The sequence below is a fragment of the Amblyomma maculatum genome, chromosome 2 (assembly GCF_055883805.1).
Source record: "Amblyomma maculatum isolate TAMU_Amacu chromosome 2, ASM5588380v1, whole genome shotgun sequence".
NCBI lineage: Eukaryota > Metazoa > Arthropoda > Arachnida > Ixodida > Ixodidae > Amblyomma > Amblyomma maculatum.
Genome location: NC_139345.1, coordinates 106,269,464 through 106,292,496, shown reverse-complemented (window position 1 = coordinate 106,292,496; position 23,033 = coordinate 106,269,464). Strand labels below are relative to the sequence as shown.

At 41.7% G+C, this 23,033-nt stretch overlaps 2 protein-coding genes across 2 annotated transcripts in view; one reads left to right on the top strand and one right to left on the bottom strand.

The window, feature by feature from the left end:
* LOC146199488 (U2 snRNP-associated SURP motif-containing protein) overlaps positions 1-4,776 on the bottom strand; it is a 78,871-nt gene extending 74,095 nt beyond the window's left edge. The window contains exons 1-5 of the mRNA XM_084594978.1: positions 4,670-4,776; positions 4,009-4,086; positions 3,470-3,584; positions 2,528-2,682; positions 1,356-1,420 (exon numbers count right to left, since the gene is read on the bottom strand). Of these exons, the coding sequence (XP_084451104.1) occupies positions 1,356-1,420; positions 2,528-2,682; positions 3,470-3,584; positions 4,009-4,086; positions 4,670-4,684 (428 nt within the window). The 5' untranslated portion in view covers positions 4,685-4,776. The remainder of the gene's footprint in view (positions 1-1,355; positions 1,421-2,527; positions 2,683-3,469; positions 3,585-4,008; positions 4,087-4,669) is intronic.
* A 137-nt stretch (positions 4,777-4,913) lies between these two features.
* The window catches only part of eIF2A (eukaryotic translation initiation factor 2A), a 33,152-nt gene continuing 15,032 nt past the window's right edge, over positions 4,914-23,033 (top strand). The window contains exons 1-8 of the mRNA XM_084594975.1: positions 4,914-4,983; positions 9,513-9,582; positions 10,111-10,185; positions 10,272-10,390; positions 16,415-16,511; positions 19,036-19,118; positions 20,015-20,115; positions 21,132-21,249. Coding sequence (XP_084451101.1) covers positions 4,956-4,983; positions 9,513-9,582; positions 10,111-10,185; positions 10,272-10,390; positions 16,415-16,511; positions 19,036-19,118; positions 20,015-20,115; positions 21,132-21,249 — 691 coding nt within the window. The 5' untranslated portion in view covers positions 4,914-4,955. The remainder of the gene's footprint in view (positions 4,984-9,512; positions 9,583-10,110; positions 10,186-10,271; positions 10,391-16,414; positions 16,512-19,035; positions 19,119-20,014; positions 20,116-21,131; positions 21,250-23,033) is intronic.

The window sequence follows — 23,033 nt, the reverse complement described above, 5'->3', positions numbered from 1 at the left end:
AACACAGCCAGTTGCACAAAGCACAAACACTTCGCAGTGATGCGAGTTGATTTTTCAAATTTCTTTTCGTTTCAGCCGAGTTCCTCCTCCTCCGAGTTCCTCCTCCTCCGAGTTCCTCAAAGCTTCCAATGTCAGCGCTTTCATATGAGATTACGTTTCAAATGTTTACTTTCTGACAAAGGGAATAAACAAGAAATCGACATATTTAAAAATTCCATTGAATTTCAGGTAGCTCGCGAACCATCGGGTGACTCGAAAAAACACACAAAAGTGAAGCGCACGCTTCGTTATTTTATCAGCCGCGCTGACAAGTATAAAACCTGAGCTGCGCGCTCTGGACGTGGACCGGTCGAAACGGGCTGCACGTGAGCATGTTACAACACACTAGTGGGATGTCATCTTTTCCTGCTTTTCTAGACGCCGCGGGTTTGGCAGCCGCTTGCTTTTGCAGCGTGAAACACGCACCTCGGGCGCACTATAGACAACCGTATTGCTCTCTGCACCAAGCGCTACCATTTCGTATGACTGTGAAAAGTAGTTTCGATAATCATGTCTGTGTCTTAAATCCAATACACAATGGTAAATGCAACCTACGTACAAAATGTTTCAAAGAACGTATTGGCACAATAGCGTTCGTTATACATGCATTGCTCCTTCTCCCGTGTCCTCCATCGCAACATAAGCTTATCCTTCAAGTTCACAAGGCTCCATAGCACGCAAAACAGCCTTGCTGGTTTAGGTGATATTACTTTCTGTGAGCTAGCTCCCAGTCAGAGGGACGTGCAGTAATGATTTACATGATGCATGTGACCCTTGTAAAGCCGATTAGGACTGCAAAAGAACGGTCACATACACGAGTATACCTTGATTCCGTGCGCGTCTATGACGGTGCGCTGGCTGCAGAAGGGCGCGCAACAACATGCTGGCATCATTCCGAATAGAGCTTGGAGCTAACAGCGACTGCTGTGATGTTAAAAAATGAAACAATCGCTTGTGAGCATTCCAATGCACCTTTCGGTGCATGCACGGGTTCTACGAAGGCGCACGTTCACAGCGTACTCGATGGGAGGCGCGGGCGGACTGAGCAAAACATGGCCGCCGCGCACAGTTTCTGTTTCTTTCACTAGATGGGGCTAACTTTTGTAAAGCCTCTATTATGTAAAGCCTCTATTATTAGTTACTGCTGCTGGCATGTTTAGTGTTTAAGAGTTGTTTTATAAAACACACTAATTTTCTTCAGTAAAGTCAGCATTTTGATTAAGTCAATGTTGCATGACTAAAAACAGTTACAAATGAAAGCGTGCTTCGGACACGTGAAAGAAGCAACAGAATATATGTTCTGAGGATAGACTTACATCTTGAGTTCCTCTTTGAAAAGCTCGAGGTTACTTTTCTTCTTCTCTTTTTCTTTCTTTTTTGCCTGGAACAAGAACAGAGTGTTGTGTATATATGAGACAAGTATACACAAAGGAATAATCAGCCTCAGCTGTAACATTTTTTGTTTCACACAGTGAAAATTGGGTCTCATGAACGTTTACCTGCCCTTGCAAAGGAGAATGCTATGTGTTGAACTCTAAACTAGATACTTTCAACATCTTTCCCCTCTTCAGCCAGTCAGGGAAATAAGTAGCACAAAGAGCTGAAGCATTATCATGACGTGTACATTGCTCACCAATTTAAAAAAAAATATGTACACGAATTGGAGACACTTAAGCTCCGCCTTCAAAGGTATGATGCAATAGCATTAACGGCTCTTGTCTGTGCCTTCCCTTGCGGTTCTCTGCACACCTGTAGTCTCTACTTGCTTAATTGCCAATCTCTTAATCTGGTCTCTAATACCTCACACATTCTTATAAGCGTAGAGTCCTAAGCTACCACGTTATCCAGCCAGTGGTCATAAGCAACCACCTGACACCAATATAAAGCCCTGTTATAACCAAGCCATACAACTGTGCCAAGAGACCTGGAAAATTGATTCCTCTCCCACCCTCCCATCTCAAATGAACAACCCCAGTAGGCAGTTACCTCACGTTTTGTGATATCATGTGCTCTCATTATGTCCCACAATCCATCGAAGAATCAGCACCTGGCTGTGTCACCTACCAACTATGTGCCCATGGTCTTTCGCTCACAACATCAACAACGCCAATGCCAAATTTCTGCATAGTGGGGCCTTTTAATGCTATCGTGTTACAAAGAGGTAGCACTCACTAAAGTTACCTTTTCACTACAAGAATAGGCAGCCTCATGGAAAACATTAGAATACCTTAGTCACTGAGCCACAGTTGTGGAGCTGCAGTAGCTAGTTATAAAAATATCTATAAAACTGAGCTCTCAGTGCAAGCTCAGAAGACCATTGAGGACGCAAAGCACAAGTGATGAAAGTGGCACATGCGCTTGTCTAAAGACAACCTAACTTGCAATGCTTAAATTACTGGTTCATAAACCATCAAGATTCAAGAACACATTTGCGGGGAACACCAGATAAAACAGGAACTGGACAAGAAGTTTGCACAAAAATTCTTACCTTTTCTCGTGCAGCAGCAGCCGCAGCAGCACTCTGAGAGGCAGGTGAATGGAGGTCATGTTGCTGAGCCTGCCGAGACTCCTCCATCCGCCTCGTGGCCTCCGACAACTTAGGGGGCTTATACAACTTTCCAGTTTGGGAAGTGGTTTTCTCCTCTATAGATAGACGCAAAAAACATGCAGCAATTAGCTAGATAAATGCTTCGTGCATTTATGTAGCGCCTGGGTTCTAGCAACTAAAAATTTACTCCTGTAGCACAGTTTTGTTATGGTAATAAGGTAACACGTTAGCTATGCACTTCATATAACAAAAGTTTAGTTTTGCTGCATTTTTATTAGGTGTTATAGTGTTTAATGCCCATAGTGGAGGGCTCCAGAAATTTCGACCACCTGGCATTATTTAATGTGCACCGACATCACCTAGTACATGAGTACCTTGAATTATTTCTCAAACTACTATTCATTTTTACAAGTTCCACAGATTAAAAAAAGGAAAACCAGGCATTAAAAACACACCGACTTATCCATGTTAAGAAAGGCAAATCAAAAGCTGTCTTCAATTTAAAAGAAAACATTCCAGAGAAGTCTGTCCTGTTGGAAATGTTAATTTCGGAGCCGAACAGGTTCTGAATAATAATAATAATAATAATAAGAAATAATGCCGTGTTTTTTTTTTTTTTTTCCCCAGTAAAAGAACTTCGTTAGCATCTATCAACTCATACACAGTAAAATCTGGCACATCTTTAGCATGAATAAAGACCTTATCCATGGAATACAATTTGTACTCTCGTTCCTGGACTGCTATGGCGTAGTCTGCAAACAGTCCTTGATCATAAATAAGTATTTCCGTGAGGCAAGACCCTGCTTCATTTGGTCTAGAGTGCCTTAACGCAAGGCAGACGCATCAAGTAAAGCAGGGAAATTGTGTGCTTGAAATGCTTACCCCCAGATCCGGCATTGATGACACTCCCTCGGACAAACAACTTTCCATGTTTAGCAGGTTCCTCAAAAGATGCTAGAAACTCCTCGTATGCCTCAGCAGCAGCTTTGTCTTCTTCCTGTACGAGGCAAGCGCACTTATCAACGTTTGTCAGCGGGGCTTAGCTCAACAGTAAAAAATAAGGTTTAATAAAAGTCGTTTATACTTTCCGCATGCCACCTGTAAGATCACATTACAGCACCATCTACAAAATCTAAACACTAATGCATACGTTTCCTATCTTGCCTTCCTCGAATACGTGTCTGCCATTCCGTAAGGCGCACATAACTTGTGGAAACGAGGCATGATTGTAACATTTAAATTAGACACTGTAAAAACACTCTGAACGGAAACTTGTAGCATCCACAAACTGTTTGAGGATCTGGAGAAACTAACAGTGCAGTTCAATTAAAAGAAGATAAACTGAGAAGTGTTTCCTGTGTCACGATTCCACGAAATACAAGAGAGCGTAAGAACTTTCCAATAAGTTTCAAACTACTTACCTCTTTCCTGAATTTGTCTTTCACGGCCAATTTCTTTGCAAGAGGGTTTATGTTAAAGGCTTTCACCTTCGGTCCTCCCTAAGCGCAGATAATTGCAGAAAGAGAATCACAGACGCATCACACAGCACAGACATGTCAGGTCAATGAATATATTCCAAACACGCCTGATGACCTATCCATCGACCACCGTGGACGCCGCACAAACTGCGTAGAAACCTCCCTCAAGAGAAACAACACATCCTGATCAAGTCATAATCTGCAACAACTATTAATGACGACATAAGGCGCAGGAAATACCGTTTCGTCGGTCTGATCACCAGTTCTGTCGCGCTCACGCAGCATCGCTGATCAAAGGCAACGTTCATGAATGTGTACACCGCTGATGCGCTTAGAAGCTAACAAAAACGCAACGTGAACCAATGGACCATCGCACACTAACGCAGCAAGACGTAACGATGAATGCAACGCATGCAAACAGTGAGAAAACCAGTAAAATCAAGACGAAGCTGCTTGTTGCTCGCCTGTCTAGTGGGCATTTAATCGTCACCCTAGGCCTAAGCACCAGAAAACAAAATCACATGTAGTACAAAACTAAACATTCCAAACTTAAGCAGAAAGGTTAGTGCGCATTAGCTAAAAAACAACCGCTGGATCTGCTTACCGATCCGCTCATCATGAATTACGCTATCTACATAACAAAGCAATTTCAATAACGCACGGAGCACAGCACGACACCCAAAACCAACAGTCCGGGTTTTGTGGGTTTTCTGAGACACATTTTTTGAGTTGTTAAAAATCTTGAAATAATTTTAACAGTTTCTTATTATTAAATTCAAGATTATATTACAAAATACATATATTTGAATGGAATGTGTAACTTAGTCAAGTTAGCAAACCTCCTTTTCGATCGCAGTGATTGCAGTTTTGTTTTTTGTTCAGGCTGCAAGATGGCAGCTTCCAGGCCACTGATAGCTGGTGAGCTGCAGTTTGTGTGTAATCACCACAATAGCTTCTGTTACTTTCAGTTACTTCTTTAATTGTGGCATGTTTTACTCTTATCTACCTTATTCTCACAGACGCTTTCATTCTGATATTGTTAAGAAAAGCACCGGCGTATGACAGGTCACGTTTTAGACCGCGAGCAAGACATGCCGCATGCTCACTAACACGCTTTCTTAATTGAAGCCCATTGCGAATGCTTGAGCCAGCATATGCCGTTTCTTTGAACACCCATAAGCACCACTGCGGTATCCATATTTCTGAGACAACGACGCACTGTCGGGCCGAACCATGCTCAGGGTGCAGTGAGCTCTATATATAAACCCTGTGGCACGACTCTGGAAGGACTGCCTTTGCCATCCCAATACGTTAAGACAGATGTCTTTCCGCTGTTCTGTTACACAGCATTTCGAAATTTCACAAAGACAAAAAACACGTGAATTTGTTATCTGCTCGTTTAAATCGAAGCACGAAAGCTGACACCACATGGAAGCCTAGTGCTGTCTCCAAGCCTTGCGCTTATTGCTTATGGGCGGTTTGCGTATCTGGAAGACAACAAACTGTTTTCCGAGAGCGTGCCTCGACAACTGATGCTTGTTCGTTTGCATTGGCTTCTTAAGATTATGGGATGCATTAGAGGAAACGCGCTTACCTCTTGGTACAGGCGCAGCTGTTTTAGCGAGAGCGCACGCAACGTTCCCGTAACTTGGCGGCTTTTTAATACCCCGATGCATCTATAGCACACATGTATTCTGCTACTGTCGCTGCATAGAGAATGTTCCGTCATTGCGGTATTCTCACACCTGTTGTAAGCAAATATAAACAATGGCCGTTGAATATATTAACTGTAAAACAACTCTAGTGCTACGTGTAAATGAACTAGTCAGTGAACGGACTTTTTGAGTTTCAAGACCATGGCGCCATTATTCAGCAGTTGTGAAAACTATAGCTATGAACTATAGATGAACTCGACAGAGTCGGGTTGAGTGTGCCTGTCGAGCAAAAACACCAGCTGCCATGTTCACATATTTGCAGTTAAGTCGAATGAAGCCAGTGGCAGAGCGAGTAGAGTTAACTCGCTGTCAGGGGGTAGTAGATTTTCACGCTTGACCCACTTGCTAAAAGCATGCAGATGCTGTCGAGTCAGGGAGCCCAGTTATGGGGAACTCTGGGATCAAAAAAACTTCCGGCATGGCTTAGGAGCATCAGCGGGATTGAATTCTTTCTAGCCCTCATGATAAAAAATAATAATCAAAGCTCTGGATAGTAAAAGGCAATGGAATCAAGCACGGACAGGAAGTTTGCATAATAAGTGCAAATCTCGGTGCTGTGTGCCACTGATACTTACTCGCTAGAAGTGGGTTCATGTAGACACCAACAGGGTTGAGTACGATTGACCTCGGTTACCCATTGCTGACTTGACTCGGTGCTGTCGAGTTCATGTATACAGGGCTTATGCCACCTTAGTGAAAACGATGGGCAAGCATTCCTTACTGCACTGCATAAATTTTGCCATTTATAGAATAGAAATACTGTATGCAGGATGCCCTCTAAGAGTTCAGCAGATGCTTTCCCAAAGTATGATGCAGATACATCAAAGTAGCCTATCACAGTAAAAAAAGACGAGAAAAATAATTTAAGAGGTTAACCGGAGTGCTATTAGGTTGGTCACACAGCACCAAAAAAAATAATTTAAGAGGTTAACCAGAGTGCTATTAGGTTGGTCACACAGCACCAAGAAAAATGGTGCGAGGGGAGGGAACAAATGGGGGAGAAAGCAGAGCTGAGATAAGTGTCCATGCGTAAAGGTACACATGAAATCGTAAGTGCTTAATGCAACCTCTTGCTTCAAAATACCACAGTTGCTTGCTGTGGTGAGGGTGCACACTAAGTATCTTCTCATCTGAGGAGAATGGCATGTCTAGATGGTCTAGGGTGGTCAGTAAAGCCTTGCATGAACGTTGAAGCATGGACAGATAGCAAGGGGGGTTTCATTGATCGCTTCTGGACAGGATCGGTGTGTGTGGTGGGTACACAGTCCTATCTGATCCATGTATTTCTTGGATTTTTTTCTTTTTGTTGGCAGAATAGCATTTAAGCGTGATTGTTCCATGTAGAACTTCTTGCCTGGGTAAAGCGGGGAGGGAGAAGACAACCCCCCTTCTTTCATAAATTTGCCCTGACCGAGGAAAGGAATGAGTTCGGTTGTTAACGTCCCTTCAGCATCTCTCACACACCAAGGCATCAGCTTTTGTTGGTAATGATGAGGCATCTGTAAACGTGATCCCCAGTCGCACCGGGTGCTACGGGGTTACATCATAGCTACATGCTGCGTGACAAATGTTTCTGGCAGTAGCTCAGAAGCAACATTTCCATGCTTTATCTCACAGTTATGTGTACTTGCCCTTTCCCTGTCAGTGCCATGGACTGTATATGTTACTACAGGGGAGCTGTTTACATGAAGATATCCTGTAGCCTAGAGGCAAATGGCCTGAGACACCAAATCTACTCACATGTGCACACTACAGCATGGTCATTGACATACACACTCCGTCACCCCATCGTACACTAAGGGGGCTTGGGACACGTACATAACACTGCGAACTTTTATTAACAATAATGGCTGCACTTGGGTTGATGCTGATGAGTAATTGCTCTGTTATTTCATAGTCGCTATACTTTGAGGGATGCTCATAAACACACTGAACTCTGTTAACTATTCCATGATAGCAGCTGACTGAAGTGTACCAGCCACAAAGGAACAGTTTATGCAAGGAGTGCTGTGGATGACGCCTGCAAATATTTCCTTAAAGTTTGCCTTTTACGCAAGCCAAAATGTATCGGAGCTGTGATACTGACATATGTTATTAGCAAATCGGCTGAATAACTGTGTACCAATTAAAATTCCTTGCTGGAACTTTCTTTACTGACGGCAGCATCGTAATGCAAAAATTACTAGAAAACAGTTCTGCTGCCCATAAATTCACGTAGAAACCATGATGGTTTTGTAATGTAATCTGCCATTGTATATAATGAGGTGGAAGTGTTTGCTGTTTGCTTGGCATTAGGTTTCATTCTGAACACTGGACACCGTGTGATAAAGAGCACCAGTAGTCAGTTATATGTCTCTCTCCTGATTCATTTAGGGAACTGAGTGGGCATTGCTCGGAACTCTTTCGTTGCACACCTGAATGGTCACAGTGCAATGGGTGCGTTTAGGAAGCCTATAAGTCGTTAAATTGACTATGATTCGGCATGCTGAATTTCTAGAGCTCAATCTGTTTCTACACTTTCATCAACATATTTGGGATTGCAAATATGACTGTGCAAAGATTCAAGCACAGTGATGGCTACCCAATTCGATGGCTGCACTCAACCAGTTCTGTTTGCTCAGACATAAGTTACCACCAGGTGAAATCACCACGCATTATGAAAAGCACTTTTGTGCTGGAGGATAATGGCCTTTTATTTGATTTAAATTATATTTTGGCTGTAATTGGCACTTCTAGTTTTATGTTGTTGCTGTTTTCAATGAGACTAGTGTTTCAATAGAGTAGCAGTGTAGGTTTGATTGTTAAGAAATTATCTCTGTTTCATTTTTCCCAGCATGCTTAGAGTATTCCCAGCATGCTTAGTGTAGCAGGGCAAGCTGCATCCCTCTTTTAGAAAGGTTAATGGAGAGGCTCTCTGGTAAAGTTTGTGGTCGTCATAGTCTTCGAAAATCGTCTGTGTAGCCGAGTGAGACCAAAAGGAGGAGCGAGGACACCCCTTGTGGGTATCCCGCATGGCTTGATAGCCATGGGGTTGTGTTATTTGACCACTTTGTGCACTTTGCCCATGCCTTGCACCTGGCTCTTTCTCTGAGCAAGCAAGCTGACTTTACCCGTGAAATGCATATTTGTTTTTGTAGTTATTTATGTACAGTCGTGAGCAAAAGTGGTATACAACACTCAGCCAGTGGTAGAGCTTGGGAAAACTGCATCAAAATGCCATCTAGCGACAGCGCAAGGGACAGCAACATCGACACATGCATGTGAATAAAATGGGGCACCGCCACTATTGTCTCGATTTTAGATAACTGTTGCTAGATTAAGTTGGGAGGCAGTTTTGTCGAGCTCCGCCACTGGCTGAGTGTTGTATACCAATTTTGCTCGCGACTGTACATGCAGTCAATCATGACCATGGTAGGTGGGGGGGGGGGGGGGGGGAAGGAAGGAAGGGCCAGAAAAGTCCTGCACATGCATCCTGTATGGACTGCATTTTTCTCTGTGTAATCTTTGTATGTTGGTGAGCAATGATTTTCCCATTTCTTGTTCTGTAATCATCATTCATTTATTTTTTGTTTTGTTTTGTTTTCTTTTGCTTTGGGTGCTCTTTAGAACAGTGTAGTCAGTGGGCAAGAAACATAGCTGCAAAACTGTGCTTGTGTCAAAGAGTGCATTTGAATGTCTCGTTTGGTGAACCTTTGGATTGTGTCTGAAAGTTTCGAACTGATACTTTTGCAGTTCGAGGATTGAGGGGAGTGGCATTTTATAAAGGGCAGCAAGATTACTCTGAGTTGAGCGGATTCCAAAGGTGAGCATCACCCATGTGCTGGCACATGGGAGATATATAAAAAGCGCGTACTTTCCTCTTTGGCTGCGTCTCTGTGGCGCATTTGTAGTGTTGACTATTTTTATCGCTTTCAGATGCAGTAATCTTAGGAGTAGCTGAAAGAGGTTTCATGATTTTTTTAGAGCCATAATGAATTATATCTCGACGCTTCTCTGTAAGAAGGCATGAGGAACATCTTGTCACTGTCATCGTCATGGAGCACTTTAGAGAGTTGAAGAATCGTGTGAATGCAACAACAATAAAAAAAGTGCAAAAATCGAAGCTTAGGAGTCTGTAAAGATTTAGTCATACGAGTCTCTAAAAATGTATTTCCACTTGTATAAATTGGGGTTTTAAAGTGTTGGCATGTTCTAAGCAGCTAGCATTGCTCCATGGTTTTTGCACATGTTTGTTGCTTTTGAAGTTTGAAAATGAATACTCTGGAGTAATGTTTTCTGCAGACAGTGTGTCTTGTTTACATTTGGCCAACTAATCGATAACAAATTCCAGGGACCCCACAAAATACTGCAGAGTTATTGCCTTCAGCAAGGATGGAAAGCTTTTTGCATGGAGCAATGAAGAGAAGTATGTTTTTCACATTCCATTTTCAATGTTTACTGTTTTTCCCTCACAGCATTTTATGGGCAGTAATGACTCCATTCCTTTTGCAGGGTCCAAGTTGTCTCTGTACCTTCATTTGAAAGAGTACTTGAAATTCCCAAGCCAAAAACATTGTATTTGGAATTCTCACCAAAAGGGAATATCTTGTGCACATGGGAGCAGTACACAGGTACGTGGCACTTAGTTCAGTGACCTGTGAGAATCAACTCCTGTGTAGCTGTACTTAAGTGCTTTCTGCTCTGCACTGCATAATTTTATTTCCCCGCACACTTGAAGGTCTCGTTTGTGAACCGCAAGATTGCGTCCCCAAATTTTGAGCTGAACGTTAACTGTTTGGTCTTAACTGGTGTGGATGTCTAGCTTATTGTTTCTCAGCAGAACAAAAAGGTATTTGCATTTTGAAGAAGGGATCACCTGGTTTTTTGGTGAGACCTTTTCTTACACTCAATGGGCAATATCAAAAACTGAGTTCGAAAGAAAATAACTACTTTCTTTATGCCTTATTTATGGGCCGGTGGTCCCGGAGAAAGGTAAACAAGACTTTTCAAAATAATTGAAAGTGTCCTAGTCTAGGGAAATCAACTGAGGCTATTGAGAGTCATGTGCTCTAACTGCCTAGTGGGTAAAATCTAATTAGCTAACATTTTTAACCGTTGACTGGAGGAATAAGGTGTCAGTTCAGAAATTGTCGATTCTATTAAGAAACAGCTGGCTGTACTGTTTTTACTCAGGTACCATTTACGCAGCTATATTTACCAGCCCTAAAGGACTAGACACTCCAAATTTTAGTTGTTCATTCAGTCTTTAATGTTTAATTGAATTCTTTAAGTCATTAATTTCAGTTTTGGTTTTAGATTGCCGAGTGAAGGTTGCGATTTCACAAGTGAGTAGTATAAGATCATGTAAGGTGTACAAAAAGTGAAATATAATTGGGCTTTGTTATATTAAGTTATGCCAGCTGTTATGCTAAACTACTCCGGAAGCTGCAGTGACAGCATCTGGACAAAGAGGTATTGTAATTTCTGTGTGCCTCACATGATCTCATGCTGCCTTGTGAGGTCACAACCATTGTTCATTTGCTGAAACCGAAATGGTGTGGAGAAATATAACTATAAATTACTTTAAACATCTTGTCTCTAGTCTTTTAAGAAAGGTAAAAAAAAAAAAAGAAAAAAAAAACAACTTTTTTACATAGATGCAAACATTTCTGCAAACTGCTCTCAAGGTGTCCTACAACTTCTACATTGACATTCTATTCCTGAAAACACTAATTAAAAGGTAGCTAATTTAGTATTTACTATCAATTTTGAAGAATGGGAAAATATTTCAGGCATGGCCACAGGACTCTGAACATTCCTCAATTGATTTCTGTTGGCGAGGGCACTCTTTCTTATTTAAAAGCTTGGTTATGTTTAGCTGGGGCACCTTGTATAGGACCTTTCATCTTTAGGATTACAATTACCAGTTTCTAGGTAAACAACCAATGGCGGATTTTCTGGAGAGTGGGCCCTTAACACTATCACATTAAAAGATAGTAGCATTTAATTTGCTTAAATTATTAAAAAAAAAATGGGTCATTAAAAGAATGTTCTATATTTCAGTCTTTTACAGGCTAATTTTCCAGAAAACAATCTACTTTTGGTGCATCTCTTTGTGTGGAAAATATAATGCCATATTTCTTAATGATCATTACTTTTATAAAAAGTATATAAATATAGCTTCTAAAAAAGTATTGTTCACCAGTTCACGATATATTTTTTTCTACATTGCAATTATTTCATAGCACTTCCACATATGTGTTATGTCTGCTTGCTTGCAAGCACTGCAAAAGAAATTAAGCATTGCAGCACTTGAAAAGAATTCATTAGCATATTGTAGAAAAGCTTCAAGCTGGGTTGGTTGGTTCATAGTTATTAAAAGGATTTACAGCGCTAAAGGACGACCCACAGAGAAGAAGCACAGGACGGCACTACACTTTCAACAATGCTTTATTACATGAAAACGCACAGAATATATGGTGCAGGTGATAAGTAGTTATCATAACACGTGCTACAATTTTCAAAATCTATCAAGAAAGGCGTATTCATTCTTGTGCAGCATCAGTGTGACCGATCTCGCGCAGCCAGACCCAGTTCTTTCAATGTTACGATTCAATGAGTTGTTGGGTGATCACGTCACTGCATCTTTTCAAGACGGTTGTGTCATACAAAAGTTCTCGACTAGTGCCATCCCTGTATTTTCTACAGTACAAAATGAAGATTGGAGCCGGTGCCAGACCTTAACGAGTTCTTGTGTTCCCGAAGCCTTTCATTAATACATTGGCCTGTTTGGCCAATGTATACCTTCCCGCAAGTGAGAGGGATGCTATGCACTACTCCCTCTGTACATGCAACATAAGGCTTTTTATGCTTATTTTTGCACCCCGGGAATGCTTTCTTTTCCTCAGACGTTTTCTGACACAAGCTGCCAAGCTTGCATGGAGCGGAAAATACCACCAGAACCTTGTATTTTGTGCAAGCTTGGCAGCTTGTGTCAGAAAATGTCTAAGGAAAAGAAAGCATTCCCGGGGTGCAAAAAGAAGCACAAAAAAGCCTCATGTTGCATGTACAGAGGGAGTAGTCTATAGCATCCCTCTCATTTGCGGGAAGGTATACATTGGCCAAACAGGTCGATGTATTAATGAAAGGCTTCGGGAGCACAACAACTCGTTAAGGTCTGGCACCGGCTCCAACTTTTCCTTACAGTGTAGAAAATGCAGTGATGGCACTTGTCGATCACTTTTGTATGACACAACCATCTTGAAAAGATGCAGTGATGTGATCACCTGACAGCTCATTCAATCATATCACATTAAAAGAACTGGGTCCGGGTGCGTGAGTTCGGTCACACTGATGCTGCACAAGAATGAATCCACCTTTCTTGATAGATTTGGAAGATAATAGCAGGAGTCATGATAACTACCTGTCACCTGCACCATATATTCTGTGCGTTTTCACGTAATAAAGCATTGTTGAAAGTAACGCCGTCCTGTGCTTCTTCTCTGTGTGTCATCATTTAGCGCTGCAAATCCTTTTAATCACTAACATATCTGGCACTTGATGCGTTGACTTCAGTTAACAAAAAACCATTCTAGTTTGAATACCTGCTGGTTTTTGTCCAGTGCTTAGCTTTTATGCACACGCAGGGGGGCAACAGCTGTGCTATAAACGGAAATTTTTTAAATGTGTACCACGCTGTGTCAAAGTGCCCCGAAAAGTTTGCCACACTCGGGGACAACTTTCTGCTATCATGATAATGGCCAGTCATGACATTTCAGACATTGCAGCGCACGTCTCTGGCATTTTAGTTTTATTTTGAGATGGCGTCACGCCGTTCTGATGCCTCCTCATAGTTTTCTCTCTTACTGCCAAATTTGCCATATATGGGTGCTGGAACATCGAAATACTATCAAGTATGTTGTGTGCATGAAGTATATAACCTAATATCCCGAGTCATCGCCTACCTCCCCTTAATCAAAATATTGTGCCTAAAACCACCGAGTATCGCAAACCCATAGAAAGCGTAAATCACGGGCTGAAGACGCGCTTGGTCGTCAGTTCTCTTTGCTATCTGCTTTAGGCATTGCCCTTCTGCCTTTTAGTTGCTGTTTTCTTTTCGTTTTGTCTTTTTTTCTGTGTCTGCTTTTGAATCAACATTTTGTTTTTGTACTGGGCTCACTTTTGGGCGCAGGCTTATGCAGTCACGGCTTCGAATTGAGTTCTTCAAGAGCTACCTTGCACAACACAAACTGGGGATTTCGCAGACAGTAAAACATTGTTTTATGAGTCTTGCGAGCAAGATAAGATCCCGTGATTAAGTTTGTCAAACCTAGCTAGTTGCAAAAAAAAAAAAAAAAAGATGCATATTCTCCAGCTTTTTCCATTTTTTTTTTCTGTCCCCGAAGTTTGAAAAATTAACCTCCTCGGTTTTATGGCTCACCTTCGTTTTTTTTTTCCTCTTTTTTTTTTAGTGTGATAGCATGCCTTGCAGTACAAACCACTTCTTTACAAAAATAGGTGCACGCAGCGCCAGTAATAGGTAGCCCTTGCTAGATTTCCTTTGGATCACATTCATACGGTCCGACATGCACATCTTTTCATTTTTTTTTTGTGCCAAAAGCAAGGTTTTATCCCTGTTTAATGACTCCAAAATTTGAATTCATGCTCCAAAGGGCAGTTGTTTCTTTCCTGTGAGCTATTTCAAATAAGGATTTCACTGCTTCAAAACTAAGTTTTTGTTGCTCCAAAAATTGTTACAAATGGTATTTGAGCCGTTGCACCCCTGCACATGCCAACTAGACTTTGAAGGGGCATTCTCAAATAGAACTCAGATTTAACTAAGGTTAAATCAAGTTTTATCTGAAAGGGAAAGGCCCTGTTTACAGTGAGACTTTGATAATTCGAAATCTAGGATAAGCCAAAGAATTTCTGATGTGACTTTTGCTTGATAATTCGAAGCGCTGGTCTTCTCCACCTCAGTTTATTAAAGGATCTGGGATGCTCTGCGGTAATGCCCGATCTCCATCGTTCTGCAAACCTGTAGAAGCGATGGCCCTTCGGAAATATGAGATCATAACACAGAGCAATGCCAGTGCTTGATAGGCAATGCGTCTCAGCCTCAGTACACCCTGCATAACAACCAGCTGATAGTATGTGCATCACTGCAACATAGCTGGGATACTGGTCGCACGATCTCGGGGCGTCGTCAAGGCAGTTTTTTGCAGAAGCATCTCCTACCTCTAGCAGCATCAGTAGCAGTCCCATGTGTCTCGCAGCATGGCTATACTGGATTTGTGCCCACAATTGCTTTACTAGGCGCCACACCGGCTTACACCATTTCTTTCCATGGTATGCCATTGCTTGGGCCCTAAGCCATGACACGCCATGGAGAGGAACGGCGCCGTGTTATCTCCAACAAAACATTTTGAAAGAGTGGCAAACACTCATATAGTACAAATGTATTTAGGAAAACCTTGTTACTTCTAAGTCATTCGAATCACAAAAACAATTCAAATTAAGCGGGCTTTTGTTTTAACTAAGCACAGCAAGGAAATCGGACTGTGGCAATGCAGTTACTTCGATTGCTTTAAGGTTTTTAACTAATTGTGAAGTTCATCCAAAGGTAGTGCATTCCTGGAATGAAATGTATTGCCTTGGTTCCATTTCTGTGTTATGCTTATTTTGTTTGAAAGTTTGCGTAATTTGGAAAGCTTTTGCTATTCCTGTGACCTTGAAATACTGAAGTTTTGCTGCTTGTATGCTTCTATGGGGTAGTCTGCATCTCGTTCAAAAACTGTTGTTGAGGAAAATGCAGCAGCGGGGCCCTACCGCCTGCTGAAATACAAGTGAACCTGCTTTGCTTTCTTTGACTTTGCCACATCAAAACATGCTTGCAATGCCTACCAACATTTTGAGAGCTGCTGAAGAAGGAAATGATGCAACTTCTACCACGGCTTTCTCACCTAAAATTTTGTTGTTCACTGTATTGACTAGATTTTTCTTTGCCACACCCCGGGGGGGGGGAATATTGCACTTGCTGAACATTGTTTTCGGTAATGTGATGCATAAAGAATAGTATGCTCACTCATCTCAGCATTCCTCTCAAAAGTGTTCTATAGTATTTTTGATATCATTGAAGGAGTTTGCAAGATCATGCACTTTGCACACTTAAACTTTCTGTTATACCAATAACAAGTTGTGTTTTATGAAACATAATTATGAGTTGTTTAAAAAAATGCATGAACTATAATCAGTGTTGGAATACTAGAAGTCAACTGCACTGTAATGACTGTCCAAAAACATGGTAAGAACTGGCTCGGTGTCTTAGCACCAATAATTAGTTCCAGCTTTGCAGATATTCTAATAATATCTGTTTTGCTAGTGTTGAATAGTAGCAAAGCGGGTTCCACTTCTACAGTACATATGAGAGTAAAAGACACCTGCATAAAATATCTGCAGTCTTCCAAAATGGATGTTGTCTTTCAGTGGCGCTTATACTCTAGGCGTATTGCACTGTTTCAATGAAAGCATCATTTACATACACGTGATTATCATTGTAGACATGGTAGGATTGGGTGCGAAGGATTAATCATACTGTTTGCACAAGGTATCTGACATAGTCAGTACTAATGGTAAACGTTGGCCTTTCATTTCAGGCTCGAAAGATTCCCAAGAACAGCCTAACATGTTTATGTATGATATCAAGTCTAAAAAGTGCCTTCGATCATTTGTACAGAAGAAACAGAGTTCGTGGTAAGCAGGGGTTCTCTTGTTAACCTCTGTTGCAGTTTTTCACTTTAGCTTAGGTGCGCGGGTCTCATTTCTTTTAAAAAACTTTTGCACCACACCTGTGCCAAAGGTACATTGAAAATCCTTGGCATGAGCGAGACCGAAATTGGAGCGGACACTTTCACATGTTCGCTGCGTGCACTTCTCCAACGACTGTCACTTAAATTAGTAGGTATGGAAATAATCCAAATTTCGAGTAGTTTGTAAATAGCATCTGATGCGTGATAGGGGTTGTACCGCACGTTGCTTTTTAAGGTAAGATCAAACATATATCCGAAAATGATAGATGTTCCTTCTCCCCAGAATTTGTGGTCAAAAAAATTTAACTGCACTCACTAGGTCGATATGCGCGATCTCATTGCTGTCACATAAATTGAACCTGCGTTTCCTTTGTGTGGTCGATTTTCAGCACTTAGTAAAGGCGCACTTATGATAGAGCTAGGCTTTGCATAAAATTTGTTGATGGCCTTTTTGGAGCTGCCGCGGTCGCTTATCTCTCGTGAATCGCACAGCGGAAGTACAACACTATGCGATTTGCCATTGCATCTTGCCATGATGTGGCTTATAGTAGTCTGTGAGTATAGGGAACAATCTAGTGAAGAATGGGAACAGGCGTCAGCGTTACTGCCCTTTTTGATCTTGATGGTGTGTGGTGCTCACAGAAGTGGCTTGTAGCTGGGCAGGCGTAGAGAGCTTCCTGCGGCCACTTTCACACTGCACAGTTCTCATTTATTAGAACGGTACATTAGGCTGAATGGGTTTATTCCTCTTGCAGTATAGATTTGTTTCCGGTCGTTCGGTTTTGAACGTTAGCGTTACAGCAGCAGTGAAATTGCATCAGAATGAACAATGAAATTCACATTGCATGCAAGGGCATGCAATGATGCAGGGAGCATCATTTGAGAAATTTTCGGATGATTTCCTGAACTGAAGTGGTCGAGCGATCTTATGAAAGCACGCTTCAAGCGCCATTGGATATGACTGTCACTCTTGTGAGCGAGAAAAGAAGTTCGGATATTGTCGTATTTTAACTGTCAGGGCTGAAGGCTCAGATCAGTCAAGCATTGGTGATGTGTTAAGAAGAAATTATTGCTGTTGAAATTACTCCTCTGATTATAGCTGAAATTCGGCTAAATGTATGAGGGTTGAGTATGGCCGAACCAGTAACTAAGCACTAAGCATACTACTTCTTGCTGAGAAAGGACTTCGGCAGAACTATCCTGCCAGCTTTGCTAACCAGGCATAATGAAGGTTATATGTAAGAGTTTTCTGTTATTATGATTATTATTATCATTATTATTATTGCAATAATATGCGTTGCAGCATAAAATGATATCTACAAATACAAGTGCAGGCCAGATTCTTTAAGAAAATTTAGTAAAAAATTTAGCAAGGGCCGGTGGTGAGGATAAAATATCCAGGCATCCACATCCGGTGGTCAACCTCCTGGGGGATGCTTGCATTAGAGCAGGTGTTCAGAGAAGATGTGTGGCGCCTTGGAGACGGGGGCAGGTGTCATCGAATGGAGCATGGCACTGTGCTGGCCACAACCAGGTTACCACGAGGGGTTGAGGGCGACACGAAGGTGCAACCTTCAAAACAAGACCTCCTAGTGCACAAGGCCACCAGGGAAGTCGGTGCCATGTGGGGGGAGAAGCGCTCCCATTGCACGCCAAAGGATATCTTTTTTTTTTTTTTTTTTTTTTCAAAAAGGAGTCTAGTCGCTGGAGATGAGGGTACGAGTTGGTGCCAGTTCGCATTGTAGCCTGAGTTTTACTTGGCGTTGACTTCTTGAGCTGCCTGTTATGTTGACGCAAAGAGGCCCCTCTTCGTGTCTTTTCAGAATCAATAAAGAAAAACAATTAAGAACTGGAGGCTTTAATTTCATGATTATCACTCGCATTTTCTGCGCATTTTTTCTTGTGTTGTTGTTTATTTTTCAGGTTTAGCAGATATTTTTGTGCATTTAGAGATAGGGTTTGGCTTTTTTGTTTTACTGTGATCACAATGAGAATCGGTGCTTTCTTGCTGCAAAAGTCAAAATTTTGCTAGAACTCTCCTTTATTTTCATGCTACAGCAGGAAATAATTACGGACAAAAAGCAGGTTTCTTGTTTGTTTGTTTTTCTGCTGTAAAACCATTTTTCCTGCTACAAAACCTGAAATTGCTGTTACAAATTGCAATGTTTTCTGCTACACAAGCTGCTACAGAAAGTGAATTGTCAGTTCTACTACTGGATCAACAAAGCTTGTTAATTCTGCATGGAAGTGGAAGCTGTCAGGCTTACGTTTTTGTTTTTTGAAGCTCCAAGCTGGTAAGTGTGCAGTGATAAATCAGGATCAACAAATGTGTGTTAGTTGAATTGGTTTTTTAGTGTTGTTGTGGCAATTAAATAAAAATAAACCTTCTTAATGTGTGCTCCTTCATATCTTAAGTTCTTTGATACCTAATTATTGACTGATGCCTGATTGCTTTTTGCTACCTTTAGGCAACCACAATGGTCTGATGATGAGAGCATATGTGCACGGAGTGTGAACAACGAGGTCCATATTTTTGAAAACAACAGTTTTGGTAAGTTGAAGCTTCACTGTGAGGCCAAGCCACATTTTAGCTGAAGGGTGGTCTCAGACATTTGCATGAGTTAAGGATTAGTCCGAAGGCGGTTATCCGCAAAGTAAAGGAAAATCCTGGTTCTATGTGCAGCTTTTACAAACCGTTCAGTCCTGTTCTCACTGTTATAATGTATTAGAACTGCCATGACCATATCATATGACTTAAGTACGCTTCCTGTAGTGTGCAGTGAGTGCTCTGAAATATAGAATTTACACAGCTCATGGGATTTATCCTTTGTGAGTTATTTGGTTGCCGAGGTCCAGCTGGTGATAAGGTATTATCCCAGTTGAATTGCCAGCAGCTGCATTATGCTTGCATGGCTAGTTTTCAGAGGGAAACAAAAGAATAGAAAGGCAGGGAGGTTAACGAGGTTAGTTTTCTACCCTGCACGAGGAAGAACAACAAAGGGAGGAAAAAAAAAAAGGAATAGATTAATATTAGACCAGGTTTACTTGTTTCTATAGGCCATTAGTGGAATGGTTCACGGGGTTACACACTGTCTGACTTGTAGCACAGCCACGCAAAGAATGACTGATTCAATTTTTTGCTCATCACAATGTTGATAATAGCATTAAAGGTTCCGTTCTCTGGAAAATGCGGCATTTGCATAGTCAGCACTGCGAGAAAAAATATTACTGGCATGCCTCTGGCAGGTGGTAGCGGGCAGGTGGTAGCTGGCGGGTGACATGGCCGTGCACTGATGGGTCGTCGGGTTACCTGAAGTCACGAGGCCACATGACATGGCAGTGCGAACAGTGCTGTGCATGGAATTGATGACTGGAGTGTAAGGTGGTCCTCTGATGTATTGGCCAAATATCTTACGGCGTAGCTCTCCTTTTTCTTTCTCACCTTAGAGACCTTCACCCAGAAGATTCACCTTCAGAAGCTTGCAGAATTCAGTCTGGCTCCTGGTGAAAAGCCTTATCACATTGCATGCCACGTACCTGGCTCCAAGGTACGACCTTGTGCTGTGTTGGTTTAGACACCATGCCGAGCTTTGGTCCTTGTACCAAGGCTAATTTTGCACATGTGCATATTCTTAAAGAGCAGAAACAATGTGTGCACCATGCAGGGAGACATTTCTAGGGGCAGCAGCTATTATGGAGTTGTTAACGCCTTTACCTGTTCATTTGTTCTCCCTTTTGTTTAATTGTGTGATTTTGGCATATGGGACTCCTTCCTTGCTGGAATGTTGTCAGGTAGCAAAACAAAGCTTCTGGGATCCCTCCATGCATCAATCTTGGGCTGAAATTTGCATATTGGGCTGTATAGATCAAAAATGTTTTGTTTTCTGCCAAACATGTGAAAAGGTTGCATTTTTCAGTGTGTCTGTTCTTTAATGTCATTTGACTCTCATGGGGGCTTTCCTGGTTTGTCCTCATGTAGCATGCCAGCTTGAGCTAAGAAGGCGCTGTTTGACCGTTAGACTGCACTGTTGCCACCAGGAAAAATAAGTAGGTAGTAAATCTGAGAGGAAATGACTAAGAAATCAGAGGGCAGTTGCTTGGCTGTTCAAATTTTTGGCTGAAGATAGCTTAGCTGGCTAATCGCACTTTGGCTGGTATATAAACGCAGTTGTCCGACAATTCGTGGCAAACTAAAATGATAGCAGTAGTTGCATTATTAGCATGCTCACCACATTGTGTGTTACCAATGGGTCATGCTATGTCTTCCTGCAGTGCAGCCTTGAAAACTGAGTCACATCATGAAGCTGCGGAATAGGTCAGTGTTTCATAAAGTTTTCATGTTGCTTGGAATGTGAATTTCATCAGCTTGCTCACGAGTTCGCTTCTTCGAGAGCCCTTTGGTGTACACTCCATGAATATGAAAGGGTGGTAGGTTTTTTGTGCATATTGTTTTGCTCTAATATTGATCTCTGCAGCTAGGGTATCAGTAACATACTGTATCAAAATGGCTGCTTCTTGCTTTCAGTGTTCAGTACTGATTTTGCCTCTGTCCTTACTCTTGCAGGGACAGCCATCGTTTGTAAGGGCATTCAGGCATCCGAACTATGAGGGTCCGAGTGCAGGCATTGCCAACAAAAGCTTCTACAAGGCAGACAGAGTGGATTTTTATTGGAACAAAAAGGGTTTGTAGTCACAGTCAAACTTAAAATCTTGGCATCGCTGTCATTCAGCACTGAAATTATGGACACAGTGGTGATGCCTTTCCTATTATTAGCACGCGTCAGATGGAAAAGAAGCCAAATATGGGGTGTTTCAGTGAACACCTCATTCAGCACTGAAATTATGGACACAGTGGTGATGCCTCTTCTATTATTAGCACGCGTCAGATGGAAAAGAAACCAAATATCGGGTGTTTCAGTGAACACTTAAAAAAATTTTAAGTATAAGGAGTTCGAAATAGAAAGAAAAATTTGCACAAACCCTAAGGCTTGGTTGACACATCATTGTCACCACCGCCACCATCAGCCGAACGCTGATGGTGGTGAAAAAAAGACGCTGAAATTCCACTCATTAGCAGGGCTTCAGAAAAGTGGTTTTTCATCGTTCTAAAAACTGTATGGCATCGTCTTGTCCATGGCTTCAAACCCTCCATTGGCACTAACATCCGGACTGTGTTCATTAAAAAGTTAATTACACAATTTTAATTAGTTCTATAATTAGAAGGGCTTTATTGCAAACTGTGTTTGCTGGGGCTGAGCGTTTGTTCTTGCTAGTATTTTTTTTTCCTATTTTGAAGTCCTTAACTTGAGGAATTTCTGAAAGGGTTTACTTAAACATGCGGTATATTTCTTGTGGGTGGCTTTCAATATGACAAAGTAGAGAAAAAAGAAAAGTAGTGAAAATCTTGTAGACTCAGTAGGGTCTTGAGAGACGTTCTAGAAAAAATCATGGCCTGCAAAAACGGGGCCTCAAATGGACACTGAGGACAACTCCATTAGATTGCTGTTCTTGTTCAAAGTAAAATATGACAGCCGGGCCTTCTGTGACTCTGCTGATATTTTTGCAGCAGCTGAAGATGTGTTCATTGCTAAGAATTATAAAGATGGAATATTTTTTTCCCAGCCCTATTATCAAAACTTGTGATGTTGTTGGTGATGTGGTTGGGCTTGAGGTTAACGTTGTTGCTTCTTCGAAGTTTAATTTTGCTTTTTCATGTTTTTTTGTTGCGAAAGTAACATTACGACAGCCAAAGTGAGATCTCAGGTGGCCACAGCTGTGTCGTGAAGAGGCTTGAAGAGGCATAGCTACGGTCTCCTCATAAAATAATAAGCCTGCCATGACATTTGAATTCACATTACCCCTATCCCACGGGCAGGAGCTGCCAACTCGGGCCGCTCCTTTAATATGACAGGGTGATATTCGATTCAGCCTGCCAGAACCATTTGCATTCTCATTGCCTGTACGACACGCAGGCACGTCTACACGGCTTGGTTGAAGCGCGACTTTATATGTGGACTGGTAGCTTACGCTCTAGCATCATACCCTTAAAAGATGAGCTTAAGTGTACCCAATAATGTAGCACCTTACACTGATAGGGCGTGATAGGGGAATAATCTAGCAGGCAGAAGAAGCTGCCGTCGTTGCTTTCGCAATTCAACTAGGGTTAACCAGAGCTAAACCACAACTAATTTTTTGTGAGACAAATAGCACCAGTGTTAACTTCACAGATACCTTAATATTTAAGTGCATAGTCTTCTCTTCTCTCTTCTGTGCAGCAGAATATCTCTCCTCACATTACCACAGCCTAGATCCAAAAAGTGGCTTTTAGTTGTAGTACCTGTCTCCTAATTTTGTTCTTTTTTAGACGTACAAGTGTTGCTTATTCATCGAAAGCACCCTCGTTTTCATGCAAAAGCAATGACCTGTTGCTCCTGGCGAGCTTTAGTTTGTCCTCGTTGTCCCATTG